The 19245-nt window shown below is 42.8% G+C and overlaps 1 protein-coding gene across 1 annotated transcript; it reads left to right on the top strand.

Annotated features, from left to right (window-relative positions):
- The first annotated feature begins 1601 nt into the window (after window positions 1–1601).
- Polr1e (RNA polymerase I subunit E) lies at window positions 1602–19245 on the top strand. Its single transcript, XM_026415383.2, has 12 exons — window positions 1602–1802; window positions 2286–2389; window positions 3462–3538; window positions 4986–5071; window positions 6957–7015; window positions 8249–8393; window positions 11142–11249; window positions 11856–11952; window positions 14054–14187; window positions 15767–15848; window positions 17258–17389; window positions 18487–19245. The coding sequence occupies exons 1-12, from the start codon at window positions 1715–1717 to the stop codon at window positions 18638–18640; spliced, it is 1266 nt and encodes a 421-aa protein (XP_026271168.2). The 5' UTR covers window positions 1602–1714; the 3' UTR covers window positions 18641–19245.

The following is a 19245-nucleotide window of genomic DNA, read 5'->3' on the forward strand; positions in this document are numbered from 1 at the left end:
AATGTCTATTTATTGTTTAAAAATCGTTTATTGTTAACTGAAAATAAATTGAAGAAAAGATAAATGGGGAGGCAGAAAAATATTTAGACAATTAAGTTCCTTTTCCCTTCTTGAACTATATAATTCAAAAACTATTAGATGGAGTAGAGCAAGGTAGCCTTCCAATCAAAGAAAGAGCTGACAGCTAAATGCAACATGTTCTTCTTGACAAGGTCTTCTTCTACTAGGACATTTGGTAAAGGAATGGTGTGTGGGGATTATATGATAATAATGTTTTGATGTTAATTTTCTGGCTCTGTTGGTTGTCTTGTAACCTAGGGAAGATTCTTGTGTTAACTTTTTACTGCTGTATCAAAATACCTGAAATAATCAACTTGTAAAAAGGAAAGGCTTATTTGGTTCACGGGTTGAGAAGTTTCAGTTCATGACCCAGTTGCTTTGGGGTCTGGGGAAGCAGCACATCATGGCAGCAAAGCCACATAGTTCATAGCCAGGAATAGAAAGAGAGTAAGGGGTGGGGGATTTTACTATTTCCTTTGAGAACAGCCTTTCAATACAGTAAAGACTTCCCATTGGGCCCACCATCTTCCAATGGCATCATGGTTTTGGAGTACAAGCCTTAACACACGGGCGTTTGGGGGACATTCCAGATTTCAAACTATAGCCGTCCTTGTCCATAGGAAATAACTATAGTCTTCAGGGGTGAATGGGATAGTAGGTTGACAATTTACTCTAAATGGTTCAGAATAGTTCCTTGCACTGTAATTGCAATGTTTCTTTTCTTTTTTAGGGGAAGCAGATACTGGGCACTGAACCCAGTGGTATCCTACCTCTGAGCTACATCCTTTGTTCTCTTCACTTTTTATTTTGAGATAAGTCTAAGTTGTGGAGGTTTGCCTCGAAGTTGTGATCCTCTTGCCTCAATCTCTGGAGTAGCTGGGATTATTGGATGGCATCGTGTACCATCTCGCTCGGCTTTGCAATGTTTTTATAAGCCTATGATTGAGTTATCTGTGAGCCCTACACTAGTTGATTTCAGAAAATGAAAATGTAACAAGTGCTCAGCAAAGGAGTATGCAGGTGTCAAGGTTATTCAGAAGATCCCGGGTGAAGAGGTGGGGTAAGGTCTCCAGAGGCAGTATTTTGGAGAACAGTGAGGAGTCAACCCTGACTCTCCTACTCTGATTAATTCCCATACGGAAAAAATCCGCAAGGACAAACAGACATGTCCATCAGTTAGACACGGCACCCCCCCACTCGGTCCCTCAACACCGCCCCTCACACCCGGGTTCTAACCTACCCTAGAAACCTCTGCCTAAATGCTCTGAGCTTGCTGGGCCTCTTCCCATGGTCCACCCTAAACAGAGGAAGTCCCAGACCCAGTCAGGATGAAGCTACAGGGCTTTTCGGCAATTGGGGCTCTAGTCCCATCAAATCCGAACGGTGAAGGCCGAGGGCAGGGCAAATCACGTGCCGTGCCTCAGAGACCCACCAAGGAGGGGGTGTGGCACGGCGTGGGCGGAGGGGGAGGGATCACGAGTGGGTGGGGATGACGTGCCCAGCGCCTGGGGGCGGAGCCACGCTGCTCACGTACTCAGGTTGGGGCCTGTGGAGGCCACGCCTCTTCCGTCGCGCTGCACTGAGGCTCCCGCGTGTTAACCAAAGTGTTTGTGCTTCTTTTTCCTCTCTGGGACCTGACTGTAAGACAGGCGCGATGGCGGCAGAGATGGCGGCAGAGATGTTGCCGAGTGCGAGGTGGCTGTACTGTGGGGAGCCGGACGAGAGTCAGAGAGCTGTACTGGGTAAAGTCCTCCCGCCCTGCGTTCTGCTCCCTCCCCAGCTGAGCCAGGACCCCTCTTCGACCCGGCGTTAAGACAGGGCTCCCCGGTCATCCCATTTTTCTTCTGTCACTACCTGCCACCTGCACGAGGACGTACCAGATACCTTTCTTTTCTCAGGACGGTATCGGGACCCTGTCATCCCCTCACTAAGTCTCTCTCCTGCCCCATCTGTCTCTTTCTCCCTCTCTTTAGGTCTGGACCAGGCCTCTTCCCTCAGCCTCATTGCCTTAATCATGCCTTCCAGTCCCAGCCTCGCCTTTGAGAGTCCCACCCCCACCATCCCCTCTTCCCAGCTGGACCAGGACTTTTTTCAGTCCCCTTTTAGGTCAGGACCTGATCTTCCTTGCCCTCCCCATTCTGTCACTCTCAGTGATACTCCAGTTCTTCCCCGCTACACCGTGGGTCCTTTTGCTCCTATCTCATTGTTGGATTGCATTCTTACAGTCCAGTTCTCCAACGGGAAGCTGCAGAATCCAGGCAACATACGCTTTACCCTGTACAACAGCAACGACTCCACAAATCCCAGGAAGCGGAAACAGCGAATTCTAGTAAGTGCTGCAGTTGCAGATGCCTTCACTCTGTGGTCTTCAGGAGTCCTTTTTGATATGGACAGATGTGGGAGGGTAGGAAGGGAGAATAAGGAGAGGAGCAAATGGACCTTTGAAGAATTCCTCTGAGCCCTAGCAGCCTGGGGTATGGGAATGGGCACTATCTTGGTTTATGATATTTGAAGTTTTTCATTCATTTGTTTTTTGATCCTGATGATTCTTTGTAATGGGTGGCAGTTGTGCACATTGCAGGACATTCAGTAGCATCTCTGACCTCCACCCACCAGATGCTGGTAGCACTGGGTTGAGAACTGTCCATGAGGGATACTCATACAGTAGACAAAGTTCAAGATCTGAGGTGGGGAGAGTGCAGGACATAGTGAACTCAGTAGGAAGAGAGATCTGCTTACAAGAATGCCTTCCTGGGAGAGTGCACTGGAGTTGAGTCCTGAAAGATGGGGGAAGGTTTAACACTCAAGGTATGGTTTTCCAAATGAAGAGGGTAGTAGGGACAAGTACAGGGAAGCAGGAAAGCTTGGCTGTGACCAGGAAATGAATTGGCCATTTGCACTAGTCCTGAGGGTATATGAAGAGCAGTCATGGAAGAGGTGGGTAAAGAAGATTCAAGAATGGTTTGGACCCGGCTGGGACTGTAGCTTAGTGGTAGAGTGCTTGCTTGCACTGGGTTCGATCCTCAGCACCACATAAATATAAACAAAGGCATAAAAAATATAATAACATTATTAAAAAAAAGAGAATGGTTTGGAAATTGCCTACAGAATCACTTTTTCACACACCTGTAAGTGTTGGGAGTTCAGGACCTCTCTGTCAAGTCCTGTGCTTCAAGTCCCCCAAGAACTCTTCAAACCAGTTAGAAACCAGCACTAAGGCCCTCTTGCCTTTTCTTCAGGGATAGCCCAGATTCCAATAGAGATAGTGGGACTGAATCATCTCCTAATGCTAACCCACTGTGGTCTTTCATTCTAAAACTTCTCCAAATGTAGAAAAGAGACCATACTTAATACCTTTCAACATTGGTTGTAAATAGAGTTCCTCTGTCTATGTATTTTAGGCAGCTGAAACAGACAGACTTTCCTATGTTGGAAACAATTTTGGGACTGGAGCCCTTAAATGCAACACTCTGTGCAGGTAATGGTGGGGAGAGGTGCAGCAGGAAAGGTGATGGGGGTGGTGGTGGTACTCTTCTCCATATTTATTTTAGGGGCATTGGGGAAATCTAGGCAGATGTACCAAGTCCCTACGTTTATAGACCCCAGGGGTCCTTGTAATCCTGAGGACATTCCTAGAAAGGAAAAGATGACTTGTATTTGTTGAATTTCCCAAAGACTCCACTTATTTGTTATAACTACTTACTTGTAATGGTCTTATTCTAAAAGCACTCTCCACAAATTTGGAATGTATGTTCTATAGGTTAAAGCTTGCCTGAGGTTTGCCTTGGGACCAAGTATAAGAAAAGGATTTGGTTGTATTGAAGAATCAGGACTGGGAATCATAAGCCCAGGGCATAGGTTTCGTTTCTTTTCTTTTTCTTTCTTTTTTTTTTTTTTTTAAAGAGAAAGTGAGAGAGAGAGGGGGACAGAGAGAGAGAGAATTTTAACATTTATTTATTTTTTCCTTAGTTCTCGGAAAGTATGTGGTGCTGAGGATCGAACCCGGGCCGCACGCATGCCAGGCGAGCGTGCTACCGCTTGAGCCACATCCCCAGCCCTCGTTTCTTTTCTTTCTTTCTTTCTTTTTTTTTTTTTTTTTGGTAAGGGGCATTGAAGACAGGATCACTTGACACTGAGCCACATCCCCAGCCCTATTTTGTATTTTATTTAGAGATAGGGTCTCATTGAGTTGCCTAGTGCCTCACCATTGCTAAGGCTAGTTGTGAACTTGAAATCCTCCTGCCTCAACCTCCTGAGCTGCTGGGATTACAGGCATGTGCCACTGCACCCGCTGGGCCCAGGTTTCTATGCAGCTCAGTCACTGAGCAGCTCTGTACTTCACTGATCCCTCATCTTCTCTGTACAATGAAGATTGCCCACCCTGAAATGTCTGGGGCTGGCATGATACAGTCATGGTCCCTATGATTGTTACCAATAGTGAACCACAAACAAGGCCCCGTCAGAGCTCCCACTGGACCATGGCCTGATAAAAAATAGATGAATTTATTCATCCTTAAAACTTAATACTGCATCATTCACTTAAAGAGATGCTCTGTTTCAGATTGTTCTTCTCCCCATAATTAACAAGCTTTTACTTCATTTTCCACCATAAAAATTATGTGCACAGTAAGTTCTAGTGTAATTGTAGATTCTTACACTTCAAAAGGATTTCCCATTACACCAATGAGTCCAGATGTGGTTTTTTTCCCCAGAGCTACCTCATGTCCCCTTTCTTCCTTTCCCACACCCTCCTTTTTCCTCTTCATGCAGAGAATTATTGCTGAAGTAGATTTTTGTTACTCATGAGCAAGTTGTTGCATTTCTTAGGTGTGTTGGGACAGAAAAAAGGTTGAGAGCTTTTAAACAGAAAGAAGGAAGTTGTACCTTTTTAGTAAAGCATTATAGCATTATTTTTCTTTATTCAGGCACTTTGTGGGAATTTTGAATAAGACCTCTGGTCAGATGGAAGTATATGATGCTGAATTGTTCAACATGCAGCCACTGTTTTCAGGTAAGTCCCTGGCATGAAAATTCACGATAATGCTGCATAGTTTGTGTTGCTGGATGAGTTTTCATTTGATGAAAAGTGTCTGTATTGTCTTAATTTGGGGAAGTTTTTTTCCCCCCTTAATCCATTAGAAGAAGCTGCATTTCTTTTCTGTCTGGTATTCTTAGAATGCTCACGGCTAGAGTGAGATGGTCTAAAATGATAAATAGTAGTGTCAGATTCAAGAGGCTGTTGTTCCCTAAATCTCAAAACTTGAATTCTTAGTGATGCTGGTAAACTTAGCAAGATCCTATCTCAAATTTTAAAAAAGACTGGGATGAGGCTCAGTGCCTTTGGGTTTAATCCCCAGAACCCCCCTCAAATATATAGATCTGAGATTTTACATTAAAAAGACTCTTTTTTTTTTAAGAGAATTTTTAATATTTATTTTTTAGTTTTTGGCGGACACAGCATCTTTGTTTGTATGTGGTGCTGAGGATCGAACCCGGGCCGCATGCATGCCAGGCGAGCGTGCTACCGCTTGAGCCACATCCCCAGCCCCTTAAAAAGACTCTTGTGTCTTGACACCCATCTGTAAATTTCCTATGGATTTTGAGGCTCAAAATTAAGAATTCTTTGCTTTGTAAATAACTACATTTAAATCACTCTTCAAATGTTCTTCTAAATTCCAGGAGGCACAGAAAATTGTTTATTAATTTGTTGATTAAACACATTTTTGTTTTTGAATGTAAAATGTTTATTAATACTGGTTTGTACTGGCTAGCACACATACACAAACACACATTCACATACAACCTGACTACTAGTTCCTTCCTATATGCTTGTCACTGTTCTGAACACCTTCAGTACACTGTCACTTCATAGGTTCTGTTATTCCTTTTCATGTGGTACCGGGGATTGAACTCAAGGGCACTCTATCACTAAGCCACATCCCCAGCCCTTGTATTTTATTTAGAGACAGGGTCTCATTGGGTGGTTTAGTGCCTCACCATTGCTGCCCCTGGCTTTGAACCCTCAATCCTTCTGCCTCAGCCTTCTCAGCCACTGGGATTACAGATGTGCACCACTGCACCTGGCCTGTTTACCACCACCACCACCCCCGCTTTTTTTTTTTTTTTTTAAACCAGTGATGAGTGTGGCACAGAGTTAGCATGACTGGGTAGAGTGCATTGCTGGTGTAGCTCAGGCAAGGTCACTCCAGGGCTTGTGCTCTTGTCTACCAGATTAGACTTCCCCTTATTTGAGTTCTTTGTGGAAGGTTAGAGAACATCATATAAGAAATATATACCTCCATGTTTATGCCTGCTGTTAGCTCTTTCACCAGGAGAGAAAACTATAACTATGGAAGGAGTTGAAGACTTGGTTTCTAACTTATTTCTGCCTGCATGGTGAACTAATATGGTCAAGTCATTTCATTTGGAGACTCATTTTTCCTTATTTATAAAATGAAGAGTTTGGATCAGATGAGTCCTTCATTTGACTCCCTAATCTCCAGTTCTCTTAACTGTGTACTTAAGCTGAATATTCACAGAATACATTCACTTAAGGCTTAGGAAAGTCCTGTAATAAGGAAGGAAATCTGTTTTTTTTTCTTCTTTTTGCAGTGCTGGTGATTGAACTCTGGGCTTTGGGTCTTGTGCACACCAGGCAAGTGCTCTACCACTAGCTACATCTTCAGCCCAAGAAATCTGTTTTTCTTAGATTAATTGTTAAACAAATAAATACTGAACACTTAATATCTGCAGGCCTTACAGAGCTTGACCTGGCAGCATGTGCCTGTAGTCCTTGCTACCTGGGAGGCTGAGGCAGGAGGATTACTTGAGCCCAGTTCAAGACCACCCTGGGTAACATAGCAAGACTCCCTCTCTTGTGTTTTGTGTTTCCACAGATGAGTCGGCCGAGAGTCAACTCACTCTAGAGAGCCAGACCAAAACTTTCAGAGATAAGGTGAGTGTGAACTGGAACTTGGGTTAAGAATTTGCCCATAAAAAATTAAGATGTGGCTTTCGGAGAGCAACTACCCAATCTGCGAATACCACCGCAGGAGCGTGAGCTGTCGTCTACCCTCTCTTCCATTCACCATTGCAACCAATAAAAGCTGTTCTTACTGGTTAAAAAAAAAAAAAAAATTAAGATGTGGGGGCTTAACCAAGTTCCTTGTAGGCATGTGTTTCTCCATCAGTACAATGAGTTTATTGAACTCTGTTCTCCCAAGCTCATGAAGTCTGTGGTTCTCAGGAGAGTTCCTACTTATAGAGGCCTGCTCCTATCTGGGGCAGCTGAATGCAGCTCTGAGCCAGTGTTTGGAACCTATGCTCTGGTATCCCCACACCCTAAAATACTTGTTTTTAGATTAGTTCAAGTTTCAGAAAATAATGATTGTACCTGGAAACCTTCGTATTAAAAAAAAACTAGACAGGGGCCTGGGGCTATAGCTCAGTGGTAGAGCGCCTGCCTCGCATGTGTGAGGCAGTGGGTTCGATCCAGCACCACATAAAAATAAAGATACTGGGCTGGGGATGTGGCTCAAGCGGTAGCGCGCTGGCATGCATGCGGCCCGGGTTCGACCCTCAGCACCACATACAAACAAAGATGTTGTGTCCGCCGAAAAAAATAAAAAAAAATAAATATTTAAAAAAAAAAAAGATACTGTATGTTTATCTACAACTAAAAAAATATTTTAAAAAACCTAGACAGCATTTTTCAATATAGAAAGTTCCTGTAAAAGTCATTTCACCTCAGGATAGCAAATTGATTGGATCTTCAGTGCTGCCTGAAGAATTATATTGAAGTGGAGGTGTGTGGCTACTGTGGCTCAGGGGAAAGAGTGAGAGGTCTGTTAGCAATGTCTATTGTAGATATAGAATGGGACGATGGTAAGCTGTGTGCCACAGATTTACCAACCATAATTCTAGTCAAGTCATTTTATTTTACTGATGGAAAAACTGTTAATTTGTAAATAGCCTTTATATCTTATAAAGTAAGATGTTTTCAGTCTGGCAATATCACTTAATGTATGCAATAGACCCATGAGGGAGGTAGTTTTGATAGGAATGATAGCTTGACTTACAGGTGAGGTGATGATGGCTCAGGAGCTTAGAGTTCCTTTGTTGTCCCACAGATAGATGTAGCAGTGCCCATCTGCCCTGTCCCCAGTAACCAGGTTTGTTTCCTGCACAGATGGATTCTTGTATTGAAGCCTTTGGTACCACCAAACAGAAACGAGCTCTGAACTCCAGGAGAATGAACAAAGTTGGCAGTGAATCATTGAATCTTGCAGTATCTAAAGCTGCAGAGAATATCATTGATAAAAAGGGTGTGGAAGGTAAGCAACTGGAACTTGGGTTAAGAATTTGCCCAAAAAGACAGCTTTCTCTTGAGATCTTCTAACTGCCTTACAGATGGTGATAGTAGGAGTTAAGGCTGCGTTCTTTACTGCTGCTTGCTGAGGGACAGGTTCTGAGAGCAGCAAGAAACATCTGATGTGTTGCTGCCCTGGGTGGCTTAACAGTCAAGTGGAGGAGGCAGGCATGGGAATGGAATACCCAAGTCCATCTTTAGTGCAAAGAATAGCCTGCAGGGCACAGAGAAAGGAGAAGGCTTCCTTTGTGAGTCTAAGGAGCTTTGGTTAAAAAGGCTGAGAAGGGGCTGGGGATGTGGCTCAAGTGGTAGCCGCTCGCCTGGCATGCGTGTGGCCCAGGTTCGATCCTCAGCACCACATACCAACAAAGATGTTGTGTCCGCCGAGAACTAAAAAATAAATATTAAAAAATTCTCTCTCTCTCTCTCTCTCTCTCTCTCTCTCTCTCTCTTTAAAAAAAAAAAAGGCTGAGAAGAACATTAGAGAAAGTTTAGTAAGAATGGAATTCTAGAAATTTTAAGAAAATCTTTCCAGATTTGGTGACTTACATAATATCTTCCTTTTTAATACTTTTACAATTTCTTTGTTATTTTTGGCATATGATACAGATTTTTATTTTATATTTCTCAAGTGGTTAGCCATTTGTCCCCCAACTCCATCCTTGGGTAATTTAAAAAGGACATTCTTACCATTTTATTGTATGTTAGATACTTAGTTGTGTTCTGTTTTTTCTTCCCATGGTTTATTCCTGTACCAGCATAAGGCTTTTTCTTTAAATCTTAGTAGCCTTCTCATTAGATTTCGTCTCATAAGGCAAATTTGTCCTTCTTCATTTTTTTTTTTAATGTATTTGCTGTCATAGTATGCTTTTTCATCCAGGTGATTCATTCATTCATTAATTTTTAAAAATCTTTTACATAACTTTACAATGATTATTTCCTCAAGGAAGCCAGAATGTTTCACATTCCTTGCTTCATCCATTCTATATCCCTTTTTGTTGTTGTTGTTCCTTTTAGTTATACATGACAGTAGAATGTATTTTAGCAAATTATACATATGTAGAGTATAACTTATTCAAATTAGGATTCTAGTGGCTATACTTGATGTGGCTGGTCATGTATTCATTGATTCATTAACCCCGGAAAATTCCCCTCATAAAAAATGCCTGGGGTAATAACAGCAAATCCCTGCCCCTAGGAGCTTCACTTGCAGCATCTCATCGAACAGAGCCTAAAGTCAAGCTGCCAGCATCTTCCATAGCTGCTCACGCCATCCTGCTGAGAAGGGAAGCTGAGAAACAGAAAGGCAGTTTGGCACAGAAAGCGGGCAAAAAACTCTCATTGACTATTTTGCTGTTTTGTTTTTGTTAGGTTTTGATTTTTGAATGTGTATTGATTGACAAATAACGGACATTTGTGCATTTGTACACATACATATTGTTTTTTGTTGTATTTTTTAGCTTTTAGCATTTCCTTAAGGTAACTTTCTTTTCATGCTCTCTCTTTTTTTTATTTGGAAGGTTAGGTCTTTGATTAATATACATTGCATTGACTTTCTGTTGACCCTTTCACAACTGTTTTCTTCTGTTTCTGTTTCTCTCTTTTTTTTCTTGCCAACAGCTAGGCTCTACTGCTGTCTCTTGCTCTTTCTTTAATTCTTTACTCCTATTTTTTTATTATTGTTTTTTGTTCTTCCTCTCTTAAAAACACATCCTACCGCCTCTGCATATACCCCGTATATGCAACTCTTGAACCTATAAACCCTTTTATATCACTCTGTTTCTTCTTCTTTCCCAGATAATCTTAAGAATTATTTTCAGAAATCCAATTGGGATTAATAAGAAGAGAATCAACATCTTTACAGTGTTGTGTTTTCCTTTCTAGGACATAGGTTTCAGCATTTATTTGAAGACATAAGTTAGCTGGGTGCTGGTGTACATCTATAATCCAGAGACTCTTGAGGCTGAAGCTAGAGGATTAAAAGTTTGAGGCCAGCTTTAGCAGTTTATTGAGGCTCTAAGCAACTTAGCGAGACCCTGTCTCAAAATAAAAAATAAAAAGGGCTGGTATGTGGCTTGGTAATTAAGCACCCCAGGTTCAATCCCTGGTACGAAAAAAAAGACATAATTTTGTTAAATTTACTTTCAGGTGTTAAAAGGCATTTAAAAAGAAAAATAATTAAACCACATTCCCAACATTGGTCTGTCAGACTAATAAAACTTCTTTGTTTCCATCTCTATTTCTGTTGATATGTATATTCTGATTTTTCATTTTCACTCAAAATGTGTAGTGAGATTTTTTGGAAGTTAAGCTATTAAAGGCCATTTTGAATACCTCTCACTTTTTAATTTTTTTTATTTTTGGGGTGCTGGGGATCAAACCCAGGACTTTATATGTATCAGGTAAGTGCTCTACCACCATGCTGCATTTCCAGCTTTGTCTCTCACTTTGAGTTTCTCTCATGTTGTGTTATAAATGTTCACTAGCAGGCCTGTCTGCCAACTCAGGTTACTGGAGGGAAACTGCTGTATTCCCCTCTCCTGTGCCTGGGAGTCCTGCAGCAGTTGGCCTGATGGCAGGACATATTGGCAAAAGCATTTAGATTTCGGATTTCTGGACCATTTGTGGTCTCAGCTTCACAGATTGCAAAGAGTGTTGGGGACCAGAAGCTGAACAGGGTGATACTAACACTAATTTTACCTTTACTTTAAAGCTCTGGTCAGTGATGCCATCCAGGATGACTCGCAAGACGACTCCCTCTACCTTCCTCCTTGCTATGCTGATGCAGCCAAACCTGAAGATGTGTATAAATTTGAGGACAGTATCCTTGTGGTAGAAAAGCTGCCTTATTTTATAAGTTGTAATATTTGTATGCATTGGCACAGCCAGGCTGTCTGAAGGTCCTTGGTCCTATGACCTTCACAGAAGCAACAGACCTTTGCCCTTGTACCAGTGCTGTCACCAGGAGGTCAGGTAGAATTCCTCACCAGCTGAGGGAGCCACCCCTGGGACTCAAACCCATTCCTAAGCAACATGCCAAAGGCTACTCCTCAACCCACAGGGGTCACTCTTCCACGAATAATCAAAATATGACTTTTTGAGTTGGCCAATGTCTGAAGTCTAGGGCAGACCAGTTTTGTGAAAAGAAGGGTTGGAGTATAGAATTTTACTACTTGATGGGTCTAGTTAGATGGGAATGCTGGCCCTGGCTCTGTGATAGGGGAGAGAAGGCAAAGAAGCCCAAGCAGGAAATGAGCGCTGGGCTGGAGCCTGACAACAGGGTCTGAAGTTGCCCTGCTCTCCTGTATGAGCTTCTTCCCCTCTGTGAGCCTTAGCTTTCCCATCTGTGAAATGAAGCCTCTATGAGGTAATTTTTCTGGTTGAATGTTTCCATTTTGGTCAGATTGTGTTCTTGACCTGCACCTAGTTCTTTCTTCTGCAGAGTATGAAGCTCTTAAGAGCCCATCTGAAGCTTTCAGTAAGATCACATCAAAAGAAATACTGAAGATAATTGAAGAGAACAGGTACTTTCACTTGGGCAGATGGGCAGTGATATTGGGAAATAGGGAGTCAGATGTGAAGCAAGACCTTAGGGTGCCAGTCAGTGAGAAGGTATCTGCTAGCCCTCGAACATGAATAAACCTGTTTTCTAGACCCTGGGCCTCTCGGAGCTGTAGGTGGATTCAAGGGAGGGCGTTGGCACCTGTAGCTGGGCAGAGGGTGGCGAACTGTAGTCTAGGGCTGGGACCAGAGCTAGTTCTTGTCCCCCAGTGTTATGCTGATGCTGATTATCATTGGCAGCACCCAAATGCCTGTCTGGGAATGGGTGCTGGCTGAAGGGATGGCTTCTCTATGACAGTATGCTGGGCAAGCTTTTCTAAAGTTCAGTTTGTGTACTTTAAATAATTCAGAGATTATTTCCTCCTCTCCCCTTTTACCATTAAAATAACTTTTTTGTTTTTAAATGATGATGGTGACATTATTTTGCTTCTGAGTTTTTTCTTTTGATAATGTTATTTTGAGCAAATAAATTGCTAAAATGTTTTCAATCCTACATTGGGTCTCCCAATTTTTGTCTTGAAAATTTACTGGTCAGTGATATCCAAAGCCTTGGAAAATGCCTTTCTTTTTTGGCTATAAAGGTACATTTCTGGAAAGAGCTCTTTACTGCTTCTTAGTTGTCTTAATGTGATCATGATTTGGGATAGGCACAGGAATAAACACGGGGCTGAGAGTCTGAAAACTGAGACCCTGAGCACTGTCCTGTCTAACTGTGTGCTCTTACTGTCTGAGCCTCAGTTTTCTTGTCTGTAAAATGATGCTGCTACATGGTGAACTTGAAGAGCTTTTTTATCTCCAAGTCCAGGATCCTGATGGTAGTAGAACAGTACATAAAAATAACAATTAACAGGGATCGGGCTCTAGCTTTGTGCCAGACACTCTTCTAGATTTCTAGGTACTTTATTTGCAGTGTTTTATTTTGTTTTTGTGGTACTAAAGATTGAATCTAGGAGCACTTTACCACTAAGTTATGTCCTAGCCCTTATTATTTTTTATTTTGAGACAGGGTCTCACTAAATTGCCCAGGCTGACCTTGAACTTGTGATTCTCTTGCATTAACCACTTGAGTTGCAGTATGCCTAGCTAACGGTGTCTTTTTTTTTTTTTTTTTTTTTTTTGGTACTTGGAATTGATCCCAGGGGCTACATCCCCAGTCCTTTTTATTTTTATTTTGAGACAAGGTCTCACTAAGTTGCAGAGACTGGCTTTTAACTTGTGATCTTCCTGCCTTAGCCTCCCAGTTGCTGGGATTACAGGCATGTGCCACTACATCCAGGTTGCAGTGTCTTTTTGGGGGGGTGGGGGGGTACTGGGGATTGAATTCAGGGACACTTGATCACTGAGCCACATACCCAGTATTTTATTTAGAGATAGAGTCTCACTGAGTTGCTTAGCTCCTCGCCATTGCTGAAGCTGGCTTTGAACTCACAATCTTCCTGCCTCAGCCTCCCGAGCTGCTGGGATTATAGGCGTGTGCCACCATATCTGGCTGCAGTGTCTTTTAATACAGAAAGAGTCCTTAGGGAGACAGATGCTATCAGTGGCTTCCATTTATAGATGAAGCCAGGACACAGAGATATAAAGGAACTTGCCTGAGCAGATTTCAGAGGGGGGACTCAAACCCAGTCAACCTGACTCTAGAACCTATGCTCCTAACTACTAATACGGAGGTCAATAAACTGGCCCATACGCCATGTCTGACCTGCTGCCTATGAATAAGTAAAAGTATAAGTTAATGTTTTATTGCAACACAGCCCTATTTACTCTTGTAAGTATTATTTCTGGATGCTTTTGCACCATGATATGGAGTTGAGTGAATGCAACAGAGACCGTATGGCCCACAAAGCCTAAAATATTTACTGGCCCTTTACAGTGTCCCCGTTTTCCACCCCTCTACTCCCATAACTACAAACCTCCTGCTATGAGGATTTTGAATATGGTGGGCCTTCAGATGCCTTCAGTGTGTATGGCGGGGAGAGGTGCCTCAGTTCTCATAGTAAGGGGTGGTTCCTGACAGAGTCTGTCTTACTCTGACACATTTGTCCCTTTTTCTCCCTATTTTAGCCACTGCTCCACTGTTATAGAAGCATTGAAGTCTTTGCCATCAAATGAAGAGAACCGAGATCACCAGGCCCGATGTATATGGTTTCTAGACACCCTCATCAAATTTAGAGCCCAGAAAGTGATAAAGCGGAAAAGTAAGTCCATGATAGACATTTTATTTTAGTTATTTCTAGTCCATTATTTGTCTGTAGATCTCAGATCAGTTCTAAAAGGGAAGAAGATACATACATCTGTCCACGTCTTAATTTTTAACTGCAACAGTATCATTCCTTGTGTTGTTGGCACTCTGGAGGACTTGCCAGTCTCACTCTTCTCTCTGGACCTCCTTACCTGGAGATTGCATGATGGCTTGGGGGCCTTCCAGAGCTAACATTCACTACTATTCTGCATTATGCAAAGTGCAGTATCCAGGTCAAAGTGAATGCACATGTTAAGAGACTATTAGAACAGAAGGGAGAGAAAAGTTTGGCTTTGCTTGTTAGGTTTGTATTATGTTTATTTATTTGAAGGAGGAAAGGAGAGAGTTTTCTAACGGTAATCCCACTGTCACCTGTAGCCCGGACCATATGTGGCAATGTTGGAAATGCTGATGGAGACGTTGGTGGTTTTCCGCACAGTTGTAGTCAGTCATTGTTACTGAGATTGAGTACCCAAGGTTTTGTATTAATGTTTTCAGTATTTATTTAGTTCTTTTTTTTTTTTTTTTTTTTAGTTGTCAATGGGTACTTAGAATCAAACCCAGGGCCTCACATATACTAGGCAAGCACTTTACCACTGAACCACAACCCCAGCCCTATTTAGTTCTTTTATTTTTTAATTTATTTTTTATTGTTTGTAGTTGTAGATGGATAGAATGTCTTTATTTTATTTGTTTATTTTTATGTGGTGCTAAGGATTGAATCCAGTGCTTCACACAAACTAGGCAAGTGCTTTGCCACTGAGCCACAGCCCCTGTTTAGTTCTTATTTGCACATTCAAATCTCTCTTCTTCCCTCTCTCCCTGGGATTTCTCCAAAATCTATTCAGTTTCCTTTATTGCTGTTTTTAACAATTTAACCTTTATTTTAAATTTTTTTTAATATTTTATTTCTATTGTTGTAGTTGGACACGATACCTATTTTTTTATCAATTTATTTTTATGTGGTGCTGAGGATCGAACAGGGCCTCATACGTGCTAGGTAAGCACTCTACCACTGAGCCACAACCCTAGCCCCTAACCTTTTTTATTCTGCATTGTGAGGCCTCATTGGAGTGATTGATCTGTCTGGTCGTGACCCCATCATACACATCTCTTGTGTGTATCTGATCTGCAGGCTAAAGCATATCTGAGCATATTTTCATTGTATTGTCCATTTCATTCCATCCCTTTTTTTTTTTTTTTTTGTATTGTGGATTGAAACAAGGGTACTCTACCCTGAGCTATATCCTCAGCCCTTTTTATTTTATTTTGATACAGAGTCTCACTAAGCTGCTGAGACTGACCTCAAACTTATCATCCTCCTGTTTCAGCCTTCTGCATTGCTGGGTGTACACCACTGTGCCTGGCTCATATTTTATTTTAAAGTGACTGTTCTGAATCTTGGGCTCCTGCTTTTCTTAACATATGGTTCTTTCTGTCGTCATAGTGGCCCGGCTGTTCACCTCTTCTCCCAGCCCACAAATGAGGCCTGTTTTTTTTTCATGAAAATGATTAAATACTACTTTGTGTTATAGATGCCCTAGGACCTGGAATTCCCCACATCATCAATACCAAACTGCTGAAGCACTTTACCTGCTTGACTTACAACAATGGCAGGTCAGGAAAGTTGATTTTGGGGATTTTTGCCTGTGAAGGAGAAAGCAGGTGGGGTATGTGAGGGAGGAGTAGGGGCTTGGGTTCAAGCCAAGTTCATAAAGATGCAGTGCTAAGAGATTGCTGCCATTTGGTGGGTTTCTGGTATCAATTAAGTTGAGGACGTGTGTGTGTGTGTGTGTGTGTGTGTGTGTGTATGTGTATCTCCCCTGTGGAAAAGTTCACTTTATTTTTCATGAATATTTTCTCTCTTTTTCCCCCGTGTAGTGCTGGGGATTGAAGGGCCTAGCACAAACTAGGCAGGTACTCTACTACTGAGCTACATCTGCAGCCCTTTTTGTTTTAAGATAGGATCTCACTGAATTGTCAAGGCTGTGATCCTTCTGCTTGAGTAGCTGGGATTACAAGCATGTGCCACTGTGAATATCTTTTATAGATATTAGCCAGGTGTGGTGGTGAATGCCTTTAATTCCAGAGGTTTGGGAGGCTGAGGCAGGAGGATCATAAGTTCAAAACCGGCCTCAGCAACAGCAAGGTGCTTAGCAACTCAGTGAGACACTGTCTCTAAATAAAATACAAAATAGGGCTGGGGATGTGGCTCAGTGGTCAAGTGCCCCTGAGTTAAATCCCCAGTCTACACACACTACACACACACACACACACACACACACACACACACACACACACAAGGCTGCAGAGCTGGGCAAGGTGTTGCACCTATAATCCCAGCTTGGGAGACTGAAGTAGGAGAGTCACAAGTTTAAAGCCAGCCTCAGCAACCTAGCAAGACCTTGTCTCAAAACAAAATAAAAGGGGTGGGGGATATGGTTTATTAGTTAAGTGCCCCTGGGTTTAATCCCCGGTACTCCAAAAAGAAAAAAAAAATGGCTGTGGGATGCCCTGCAATAGAGACTTACTTTACACACTTCCTTCAAGGAGCCCTTCCTGATGTCCCACAGAACTAGTGCTGTAGAAAAGGGCAAGCCACCCTGAGGACTCTGGGGAAGGAAGCCCATGCAGCATCCCTGGGCTTTCCTTCAGCCGTTTGTGTAGTGTTTCCTGCTCCTGAGTGGGCTTGGAAGAAGCAACAGCAACTGAGTTTGGGGTGATTATTATCCTAGCAGCCCTTCTGAGCAGGCAGGGACAGACTTGGAGGGTCCTCACCAGTATGAGACGCTAGCACCCCCTGGGTGCAGGCGCAGCTTTCTCTCTCCTGCTCAGGAGGATGCTCTGGGGTTGATTCTCTGCTTGCTGTGAAGCTCTGGCACTTTGGAAGAAAGAAGAAAGATTGATCCAGTTCCTCCTTTCCCCAGGTTGGGAAGGCATTGAATGCTAAGGAATCGGGCTCAGATGTTCTTATTTTGCTTTTGGAATTTAATTTTGTTTCTCCTTTCCTGCCACTGATTTTGCAGTTTACGGAACTTCATTTCAAATTCTATGAAGGCGAAGATCACTGCATATGTGATCATACTTGCTTTGCACATAAATGACTTCCAGATTGACCTGACACTGTTACAGAGAGACTTGAAACTCAGTGAAAAAAGGTGAGCACAGCATTTTGAATAAAAAGCTCCTTCTAGGATACCTTGGTATGTCTCTACACCAACATCAAGGGGCAACATCAAGGAACCTGGGGGTATTTCATATGGGAAGAACTTGGATGGTTTTCACCTAGACATTTTGAGTGCCTGTGTTGGCAGAGTTTTAAATTCCTTCATGCTGTCTCATTAATTTCCCTAAAAAAACAATTGAAGAATCTGCAGTCCAGAGCAGTGACTTCCTCGGGTTCTCATAGCCAAGAGGGGAGTCTACTGGGCTTCTTCACACCTGAGTCTTGCCATAGCGTCCTGTTTCTGGATTACCAGGCAGCCTCCATTCTCTGAATTCCTGTTACTGGGAGGAGGAATTCTTATGGTTCTGAGTGGTACATCCAGGGCTGGAAGTTTCAGAGAACTCACCTTCATCTTAGCAAGCAGAGTTTTCTCAGAGTTGATGGAAGGTCTTCAAGGGAAGGTGAAGCCACTGGTTGGCACGGACACTATATTTAAGCTTCTCTGACTAGATGGGAGTAGGGATGACCTTTCAGGCTCCTTCTAGCCTTGCTAGAGTAGATTCCAACAATAGAGGGCAGAGCTTTCCAGGATCCTTTTTTGGTGTTCGAGGGGCATTTGACAGACATCAAGGCTCCAGATGGTATTCTAAGCCTGTGATGACACCTCTGACTACACTTGTCCAGCAGACCATGGAAGGTATTCTGAGGGCTTTCCAAAAATAGCATTGGTACATGCAGTGAGGTAAAGAAATAAAACTAGGAGTAGAACTAGGAATCTGTCAGTTCTAGCAAGTGCTCAGACCTGGTTGCTTTTGTACTTTGGTTATAGGTGGTAAAGACAGTTATTAATAGGGATCTAGAGACCTAGTTTTCCATCACCTGTATGACTGTTTTCTGATGATAACACATTAAAATGAGATTTTCTGATAACTTTGGGGGGTGGGGCATCTTGTCTACCTGCTTGGGGGTTGGCCACTTTTGGGATTCTGTCTTTATGGCCTGGAGCATGAATGTGCTACTCCTGCCAAACTGTCCTGAACAACCACATTAAGAGCTCTCTCTCCATTTTTCTGCTTGTTTCTTCCTTAGGATGATTGAGATAGCAAAAGCTATGAGGTTGAAGATCTCTAAAAGAAAGGTGTCTCTGGCAGCTGACCAGGAAGAGGATCACAAGCTGGGCACTCTGTCCATCCCACTGCCCCAGGTCTCGGACTACCAGTCAAAACGGAGGAGGATTACCTAGATGTGTGCCTTCTAGACAGCATTTTTGGCCACATCATAGCCACTGCTTCTGTTCACTTCCAGTTTTATTTTTAGGAAGAGGAAAAAAGAAGCCTTGTTTTGGCTTGGGATGAAGCCAGCATCCTGGTCATGCCTGGCTTAAGCAGAAATATAAAGTGGTGGCTAGATTGGACTCAAATTCCCTCTGGTGTTGCTGTGATGGTGTGTTTCTCATGTTGGTTCACCTTTGTGGGGATTTGAAGGGTGGCATCTAGAAAGTTGGAATCAAAAGATTTTATCAGGCTAAACCCTGAACCAAATCTAATGGATGGAGGTTGATAAAAGAATCTGGAAGGGCCAGAGGAGGAGGTGAAGAGGGGGATCCAGCACAGCGGTGACTGAAGTAGAGGCTTCCAGCTTTATCCAGAGAGAACTGTGAGTTGCTAGTGTGGTTGGGTTGCCAGACAGGCTGATTAGGTGGAGCCTAATCAAGAAGTGATAACCCAGGGCTGGGGTTGTGGCTCAGAGGTACAGCACTCACCTAGCATGTGTGAGGCACTGGGTTCAATCCTCAGCACCACATAAAGTAAAATAAAGACATTGTGTCCACCTATAACTAAAAAAAAA

Source organism: Urocitellus parryii, chromosome 4 (genome assembly GCF_045843805.1).
Source record: "Urocitellus parryii isolate mUroPar1 chromosome 4, mUroPar1.hap1, whole genome shotgun sequence".
Classification (NCBI taxonomy): domain Eukaryota; kingdom Metazoa; phylum Chordata; class Mammalia; order Rodentia; family Sciuridae; genus Urocitellus; species Urocitellus parryii.